This window comes from Chaetura pelagica, unplaced genomic scaffold, assembly GCF_000747805.2.
Source record: "Chaetura pelagica isolate M959 unplaced genomic scaffold, ChaPel_1.0 scaffold278, whole genome shotgun sequence".
Taxonomy (NCBI): domain Eukaryota; kingdom Metazoa; phylum Chordata; class Aves; order Apodiformes; family Apodidae; genus Chaetura; species Chaetura pelagica.
This window is the reverse complement of record NW_009954497.1, coordinates 4,253,453-4,263,225: the sequence shown is the minus strand read 5'-3', so window position 1 is coordinate 4,263,225 and position 9,773 is coordinate 4,253,453. Positions and strand designations below refer to the sequence as shown.

Sequence of the window (9,773 nt, the reverse complement as noted above, 5' to 3'; positions counted from 1 at the left end):
AAAATAAACAAAAAAAGAGATAGAAAAAAAAAAAAAAAAAAAAAAAAAAAAAAAAAAAAAAAAAAAAAAGAAGGAAAAATAGAAGCTGGCTTACATGCTCCAGTTTGTCTTTCCTCCTCAGCCAGACACTGGCACTGTAGTCCTGCTGCTTGACAGTGCTGTAGAAGTTTGCACCTACTCTGGTGAGGCTTGGGGAAGGCTCCCTGGGTCTGCTCTTCAGCCTCATCTGCTCGAAGCCCTCATGGGGGGATGAGGAGAGCCAGTCATGCCTGACTTCCATCTTGACATGACAAGGCAAAGTCCAATTAAAAAAAAAAATCAGAAGAAATTAAGAGACACCAGACAAAGAGGGTCCAGAAAAGAACAGGATGGGGGAAGAAGAAAGAGAAGCAAAGTAAAAACAACCCAACAAACAGAAAATGGGAAAAGAAGAGGGACAAAAGGAGAAATAAGGTAGGAGGAGTATAGGGAGAAGAAAAGGCTGCAGGTACGAGAGGTACTGAGAGAGATGAAAGCGCACTCGAGGAAGAAGAGGCTCCAAGATGCCGCTGCTCGCTGCCCCCGCCGCCAGCGAGCTGCAGTCCGGGACCGGCGCAGCGGGAAGCAGCTGCGGGCGGCTCTGCCGGACGGAGGCGCGGGGAGGCGGTGGCAGGGGAGGCGGTGGAAAGGGAGGCGGTGGAAAGGGAGGGAGGGGGACGCGTCGCGGCTCCGCGCAGAGGGAGCCCGGGCGGGGCCGCTGCCTCCGGCCCGCCTGCAGGTTGGCGCAGTGGAGGGGCCGCCGCCCGCCCGGGGATGAAGCCGGCTCCTCCTCCTCCCCCGCCTTCCCTGCTCGGCAGCCACCTCCGGAGAAGCAGAAAGCCGCACGGTAGCGCCCAGCCGTCGCCGCTAGGAAAGCAGCTACTGCCGCCGCTGCCTCCCTCCCCGCCTCCTGGGGAGCAGAAGGCTCCCCGCTCCCGGGGGGAAGTTCCCGCGTAGCCCCATCCCGGCGGACACCGACCCGGTCGCCACTCCCTCTCCTGGCAGCCTTTGTCCGAGCTCCCCGCCCCGGCTCCCGCGGCGCCGCCTCCCGCCCGGCGCTGGGCGCTGCGCTCCCCGGCCCGCGGGGCGCGCGGCCGTGGGGCACCTCTCTGCGTCGCCTCCCTTTCTGGGCAGAAGCATAACCTGACCCAGCTCCGGTCCCTCCCCCGGGGCAGCCAGGAGGGCACCTGGTCTGACGGCAGGTGCACCGGAGCCGGGCAGGGAGTGGCCCGGAGCCCCGGGCCGGGTCCCGGTCCCACCTGGAAACCCTCAGCCCATCAGCCCTCGCCAAACCTCAGAAGCCGCATCGCTTCTGTGGTCCCAGCTGGGCCATATCGCTGGAGAACCCACACCAGTAGATACCGAACACGCTGGTATTTGTCTCATAAATAACAGATGTTTCGGGGTGGTTTCTGTGGCCCACTGACACCTCTTTTAGTAGAAGTTGTATGTGTTGCTGTTTAGCTCAAACTTGTTTCAGGAGAAGGACTTTCCTTTTCCACGCTGTGAAAAGCCACCTCGCTCATTGCCCACACACCCGGCAAAGCTATGTTAGGCAGACAGGGGAAGATTCCTCACACAGCACCAAGAAATATTTACTGGAGCTCAGAACAGCATTTCAGTTTCTGGTCAATATTTGCTGGCAGAGAATTTGTAGTTTACCAGAGAACTAAACCAATGTAGTTATTAGAATGAAGTGATACTGAACCAAAAGTCTCCACTTGAATCCAGTTAACTGAAAATACCCTTTGTAATAGTTAAACAGGTCATTCAGACTAGTTGCTGAGAACATTGTAGAACAGCTCTCTGCTGACCACTTGATCTGAATGTAACTGTACTACCATCTGATTAAAAGGCAAATTTGAAATATCCTTATAGTTGGACTCAGAGTACATTACTGCAAAACATTCAGAAACCGGAGAGATAATGAAGTTTTAAATTTCAAAGTTCTAAAGATGAAGACAAAACTCACATCACATCTCATAATTGAGGGTTATTATTAATAGGTAATACTAGTACCTTCGTGAAATGCTGGAAAAGTAAACTGAATAGCAGCAGGGATTTGGTAGGGACACAAAGTAAGGCATTTTCCTCTAAAACAAAAGAAGTAATTTCATAATAGTTATCTAAATACTACAAAATGGTAAACAAACAAACCCTTAACAAATAGCAACAACCATAACTTTCTATGTTTATGCAAGTGATTTTTAATCACCAGTATAAGGGACTTTCAGCTTTATTTCTAATAACGCCCCCTCTAATTGCTCCAGTTACTGGAGTGAATCTGGGCACTTCCATGATCAATTCACTCTCATAACAGCTTGTCACGATCCGGTATTCGGACACGTGGCAATTTTTCATAAAGGTGATCCCAACTGGTGAAATTAAGACGCAAACGAGGTCAGATGTCACATGCACAACAAACTTTTATTAGAGTAACAAAGCAAAGGTCCCTAGAGCGGATAGGACAGGCAGGAAAACAGAGACAAAAAAGAGGGGAGAAAGCAGAGAGATAGAGGACAGCAAGCGAGAGAGCATAGTTACCACCCACGGTGCAGCGATGTCGTCGGTGGGGAAGTGGTTCCTGGTGGAAAAGTACTTCTGATGCACCCATAGAGTCCCAGACTTTTATACAGTTCTTTCCCACTGCCCCCCCCCACTCTTCTTTCCGGAGTAAGGAAAAACTCCTATCTTCTCCGTGCTCCTCCGAGGTAACAGGGGGGGTAGGTATGGCGCCAGGTTAAGTCCTGCAGATAGTCTGAGATGTCTGCATAACAAAGGGAGGATAAGGCCACTGGCACCACAGGTTTAGCCTGCTCCCAGAGAAAGATGCAAATCTCTTTAGTCCGTCTGCAGATCTCAACAGATGTTGTTTCCCAGATGTCACAGGACACACATCTTGAGTGCCAGAGTCTGTCACTTATCTCTTGGATTGTTCGAGACAAACACTGTGAATTCTGAATACCACACACCTGGAGGAAAAAATTAGGATCATGTGACTCTACTGCATGCAGGACACACCTGAAGGCACTGGGATTCAATGCATGGCATATCACAGCTGCAGTAGTTTTAAGCTCACACAGAGTAACTTGATTAAAAATCCTGCTGAACTGAACTGTAGTTTATGAATAGTATTTTCTCCTAGATGCACCTACTACTAAAGGACTGCAATACATGCAAACATTCATTTCAATGAAAAAACCCCAAAACTTCTCATTTTCTTCAAATATACCATCAGGCTAATGCTCTTTAAAAGTGTGCACGTACTGAAAATAAGGATAGCCTGCTTTGTGCTTGTTTTGCATAAGAAGTTTTACAATGTTTCTTTATCAGTATACAAAGCACTTCAAGCTTTTCCTTCTTACTCTGGCTTTCTTGTTTATGTTGCTTGCAAATATTAAAAAAACCCAAAAGCTTCAGTAGCACTCTGCAGTTGCCACGTGCTTTCCTCCCCATCCTACTATGGACATCCCATACTACGACAGACCAGAATCAATATGCCACTGTGCTGAAGTACAGTATGTTTTCCCATTCCTCCAGATATGTTCTGTTAGGGTTAGTTTATCTTACTTTCCGTAACTATGTTACAGCAGCCTTCTCAACTGCCAGATGAACTTCATTCTGCCTGTCCAGAACAGCCATGAAACAGAGTGCTGAAGCTCCTTTTCACCCCTTGGTGATGATTCATCTTTCCAAGCATGGAAATTTCTTGTTTAGGTGCCTAAGTGTGCTGTATGTGCCTTTTTACTACTACTACTGTCAACATTAATACTACCCCAGTGCTGTTCTTACTAGGAATAAGAGAGAAAAGGAAGAAAAGAAGCCCAGGACAAGTCTATTTAAAATCATATGAGCAAGCTATGCTTACAAAGCCTTTGTTATTTCCCAACCCCCAGAAGGAAAGAAGATTTGAAGTGGGAAAATGTAGTCTAATGACTAGAAATATTTGTGTTTTCATAAAAATTTGATTCATGTAAAGTACCAATCTGAAAACACAATGTCAGTCCCTAGTGAATACCTGACCATTTTTCTAATTTGAAAAAAGTTAAAGAGTTGTTTCCCAGCTTTTCTCTTTCAGTTTATGATCTAAGATGTAAGATTTAAGATCTAAGATTCCAGATCTAAGATGGACTCAACAACCACAAGCATATCAACCAGCTTAATTCAGAGATAATTCAACTCATTAAAGTTCAGTTTTGTAGTAGGTCAGCAATTCCAGTTGGCTGTATGAGCTGGATTAAACTGGTGTATTTCTTTCATGCAATTTTCAGAATTAACCAAACACTGCTCATGTGAAGGCCCTTTGCTTCCACAGCCAGGAGACTACAGCAGCAACGAGCACTGGTGTTACAAACGTTATACTTACATCATTAGCAATAGATGCAAGTCATGCATAACACAACATGATTTTACTTCACTGTGGTTCATGGTACAGTTTTTCTCTATGTCATGGCCCATCTTGACCACCCAAGACACAGAGAAAATCTTAGGCAATCTAAAGAACCTACTATTTTCTATACCACCAGGTTGAATGCTGTAGGGGACAGAGTAAACTCAGGCCACTGCAAAGAAAATAATTAGGATGTAAGTGGAAACATACAGATAGGGTTAAATTTTTTTATTTTATTTTTTTAATACAGCTGATTTTTCTTACAAAAAACTGGTCCAGCTGCTCTCTGTGCTCCAGTTTTCTAAACATTTTATTATTTTTAAGGGGTTCTAGCAATACAGCACATATACAAGAGTTATCTTTTATCAACAAATGTCATATACCTAAAAATACAAAAATTCTTACAGTAAAACTTTATTGTGGCTAAATAGATAATATACATGCATGCATACACGTGTAATGGATTCAAGGTCTTCTTACAAAGTACTAATGCTATGGAGCTGGACTCAACACAAGCCTTGGCCCAGTTTTCAGAATTTACTACACCTGACTAAAACAGCAGGCAGCAATTGCCTGCAGGCTTCAGCTGGTGTCGAGTCAGAGGGGCTCTGACACCAGCTTCCATAGCAGTACCTCCTGGCAGCCAGGCAGGAAGGTGACTCTAGGAATTGCCAGCAAAACCTAGCTAGGGGGATCTTTGTGACCTCCCAGTGACACTATCACATTCCAGATTAAATTACTACTATTTCAAACAACTGTAGAATTACCAATCAGCTCCTGCCTCATGGAAGCAGAATCCAATCACTGAAATACAGGTTTGCTATAATGAAAGATCAGAGAAGGGAAAGAACAAAAACACCAAGCCCCAGCAAAAAAGAGATTTTTCCTATAGTATTATCTCCTACAGTACCATGGACAAGGTCAGAATAGTAGAACTCATGAGATGAGAAGCAGAATGGTAAGAAAAAACTGAAGTGCTACTTGGAGAGGTGTAAATTTCTGCAGTGTTGCTTTCCCCAGTCATATGCAATGCAAGCTTTGTACAGAATACCTCTGTCTTCAGTTTATGGACAGAAATTGAAATAAAAAGTATCTAATGGCAGGGTAGAAGCTAAGGTGTCAGTGATGGTTTGAAGTTGGAGTTGCTTCAGATTTTGTATTATGAGTATATTAGACACCTGACTCAGAAATAACATGCAAACGTTGTCCAGTACTGATAATGTTCCCTGCTTTAGCTTCCCTATGTCTTTCTGCATTCAGCTATTAAACAAACTCATCTGTATCTTTTGTCTCAAGCGTTCACTCTGAACTTTATTTTTCTTTGCACAATTGCTAATGTTAAGAAAAAACCCCAACAAACCACAACAAGAAACACACAGGAAACAACCACCTGTTACAAACATCATTACTCTTGAGACATCTCCCCTCTGTCAGATTTTCCTCAAATCAGCCACATGTTTCAGAACATATCAGTCTGAGCCTGACAGACAAATAGTTATTATATATGCATTTCTCCTTTAGAAACCAAATCAAAATACCTGAAAGCTCAACTAATCCATCTCTCATTCAAAATAAAAGGTTAACCTACAAATATCATTGACATTTCCAATTTACTCTGAACTCCAGGTCTACAATTTTGTCCTGCAGTATCCTTTCCACCTGCATCTAATATAAGAGGGCACTGAACTGGCTCCTTGGATCCATCAAATGCTGAGTGCATACCAGTGTGGACTGGGGTGCTCTCATTTTCACTGGAAGTGTGACAGAATATTTTATATCTTTCACCCCACAGCTAACTCTGTCTTCTCTCTTTCTCCCTCTCTTTCATCCTTCCCTCCACACCTGTCCACACATTGCCAAGGAATATTTTCAGTTCTGAGCCTCAATAATCTTGTCCAGACAAGTTTTCATCCTGCATCTTAAAATAACATTCATTAGTGGCACACACTAATGGGGCCAAATTCTGTCCTCCATTACACCTCTATGTCCCCACTGAAGTCACAAGACAAAAATAATTATATAATGAAGGTGTAACCAGGGGGCAAAATTTGGCCTATATTTCTTTAAAATAAATCTGCAGCAAGCAGTGCCTGTCTGCCTCCCATGGGAATGAGACCCTTTACATTTGTATGAAGGGCACTGGCTTTTTTTTGTTGTTTACCGAGTAGGTTCACATCTATCTCAGCTTGGGTTCTTCAAGCTGAGTTTATCTGACTGGTACAGCTAAATGCAATAGGCAGACTGCTGACAAGATCTAAGGTCTCGAGTGCTCTTGCCCTGAAGTGAGTAGTTAAAATCATTCCAGAGGAGGGGTCGTAAGAAGAGGAAAAATACTGTATGGAAACATGTTTTTTTCCAGTGAACTGGAACTGAAAGCGCAGCAGGTGAGGGATCTGTACCTGCAGAAGGAGGGATCTCCAGGGAGAGAGGAATTCTTTTTCACTTTTATTTTAATCATATTAATAAATTATAGTTTGTAACAAAGGATAGCTTCTCTACATCTACATAATATGAAATGTTGGGAGAGAGAACAGAGAAAATTGATCAACTTTTCATGAATATTACTACATAAACAACAAAGTAAGTTAAGAAAATCCAATCAGAGATTGTTGTTTTCCAATTAGAGAGTGGGGGAGGAAAAAAAATAATATATCGGGGAATGCTTTTTTTGTGGCTAAATTGGTAAAGTTAGGCAGGAAAGAGCAGGCTCTAAGATTAGTACTCTGAAACTTCCCCTAAGTATATTGTTGCAATGCATTAATGTAGGACAAAGGAAGAAATACATCCCAAAATGGATAAAACAACATGGAGACTTCTTTTTTTTTTTTTTTTTCTTTTTAAAATAACAAAGTACTTCTGTAGTGTACATTTGTACTTCCTCAGGAGAATTTTCAGTAAAAAAGTATTGGATCAGGAAGTGCCCAAAGAACTCTCTTACATGTAAGACCTTTTTTCATCTATAAAACCTCATTTCTATGATACAAAATAATATACTTTAAAATAATCCAAAATCTTTTGTTGTAGAAATTTTTGTGCCTCCAAAGTATTCTTCAGCATATTCTACCTAATTTCATAGCACAGAATTTTTTGAAGCTGTTTCTCTGATCCAAAGAAAAATGCCTTAAATTATAACTGCCCTTTGATAATTAGCTGAAAACTTGTTCAATAATGTCAAGCTGCAAGCTACAGTATGAGAACCTTTAACACAAACTGTTTTCTGACTGCAGTAAAACTTAGGGGAAAAAGTAATTAATCTTTATTTTTACCATCCTGTGTACTATAGATAAAGTAGGTTTAAAACATTTTATACTGAAGTGTTTATAAGCATTTGGATGCTGGCTTCCAGTAGAATACAGGTGAAAGCTGTGATTTCTTTGGGATGTAGGATGGTCTTTTTATGAACATAATCAAACAAGATACATTTTGCCATTAAAGCCACAGCTTTAAAGAAACAGTTTTAGCTCATCCTTACTTAGCTGTACCCTCACGTGGAGGATATAGTGCTAGACAAAGGCTGAAGGAGGGTGCATGGATATATATCCCTGCAATCTGTGCTTCTTCCATTGTATCCTGCTGAGGCCTGTGTATGCAGCATCAGGCAGCATTGCCATAGCCCCACCCTGTCACAGCCACATCTGAGACATGCTTCTGCTGAATGTGGCTGACTCCTTGTGCAAAATGTGTTTCACTGTAAGAAAATCACCAGGAAATACAAGGGAAGAATTATTTTTCCTTAAGAGTGCTCTCAATCACTTAAACCAAGTCATCTCAAAATGAGAAAGTAAAACTCCTGTAAAATTGGAAAATGTAATTTCTAAAATTAAATCACCAAAACTGCTGTAAACAGGTGAGGAAGAAACTTCAGTCATCACACACTTTGCACACTCTTCTCTGGAAAGCAAAAATTCCCGTTTTCTTTGGGGGACTGAAAAATAAAAAAAAATTAAAACTTTTTGTCAAAGTGGAATACTGATCACCTGCAAGGCCTGGAAATTACTATGAATGTTTAAGATATGCTTCATTACTCTTTCCTGAAAACTGATTGTGGTGCATATGATCTCTTTTTATACTGCACTGGGAGAATTAGTTTAAGCCCTGAGATGTGCAGGAAGTAGCTCTGTGACATATTGCCTTGTTTTAAAGATGAGTATATATGAGATAGACATCTCATCTACTTATTTTGTTTTCTTCTGTCAGTATAGACATTTTCATGCAGAGATCCTTTGCAATTGTGATAGCTCTGGAGAAAAGGTAGGCAAGATTGATGCAGTAAAAAGTATCTTTATGTTTAGTAGGTATACCAGGTTATTTTTGTTTGTTGTTTTCCAGAGAATTCACAGCTTCTTCCCTTATATGAAATACTAAATTATCCTCATAAAATGAAAATGTGCTACCATAGCTACATCCAACATAAATAAAATAAAAACCTGAAAAACTTGAAGCACTTTTATAAATGCTTAAACCCTTCAACCAGGTTTATCAGAAGTTCTAGAATTTACAAATTCAGGTACTAATTCTGGAAACATTAAAAAAAACCAACCCACCACATAAAGCCAAATTGTGAACTGAGGTAACTGCACAATAGCAATTAAATGATACCAGTTTTACACCCAGGTCACAAAAATCTCATTTCCTTTGGAGGAATAGTGGAAAGGTAAGACAAAGAAAGCCAATGCTGCAACAAATCATTAGAGGCTCCAGTGAAACCGCCACAGAATCATTAATGAGCAGGGCAAGGAAGACCTTAAGTGTTCTTAAGAACATCTACATCTTCCCCAGTAATGACAAAAGAAAGTTGCTTTAGATTCTCTTTAATGTAGAGTTGTCTGGTCTTGCCTTTGTGGAAGAAGATTCCATATCATCCCTCAGTTGATTTTTCAAGTGCTTATTATACTTTGAGGGAGTTTATTAGTATCTAGCCTGAACCTGCTTTGCTATGAATTCTCTCTTTGTTCGTTTTGTTTTGTTTTGTTTTGTTTTTGTTTGTTTGTTTGTTTGTTTTCCCCAGCAAATGAGTAACAGTGACCAGAACATAAGCGGTCATTGTCCTTTCTCTAATACTCTTTCCATGTCAGAAGGCACACTGCATGTCTCCTAACCTCTGCCCTCAGTTCTCTGTTTTAAACTAAATTGCATTTACTTTTTTTCCTTGAGGTAAATGTCTTCTAAACCTTATATTTTTGTTGCTTTTTTTTTTTTTTTCTAGTTACTTCAGTTAATCTATTTCTTCTCTAATATATGGTGCCATAGGCCTCACAGAGGCCAATTGCAACAGAAATATTTTTTTTCTTATTGCTTGCACACACTGCTTCTTTTTCTATAATGAACATTGAGATTCATCTTACTTGCACTAGAATCACTTTTT

The 9,773-nt window shown here is 41.3% G+C and overlaps 1 protein-coding gene across 1 annotated transcript in view; it reads right to left on the bottom strand.

The window, feature by feature from the left end:
- Nucleotides 1–280, bottom strand: part of PLD5 (phospholipase D family, member 5) — a 173,664-nt gene extending 173,384 nt beyond the window's left edge. Inside the window, exon 1 of the mRNA XM_010004592.1 lies at nt 95–280. Coding sequence (XP_010002894.1) covers nt 95–280 — 186 coding nt within the window. The remainder of the gene's footprint in view (nt 1–94) is intronic.
- Between the last annotated feature and the right edge of the window lie 9,493 nt (nt 281–9,773).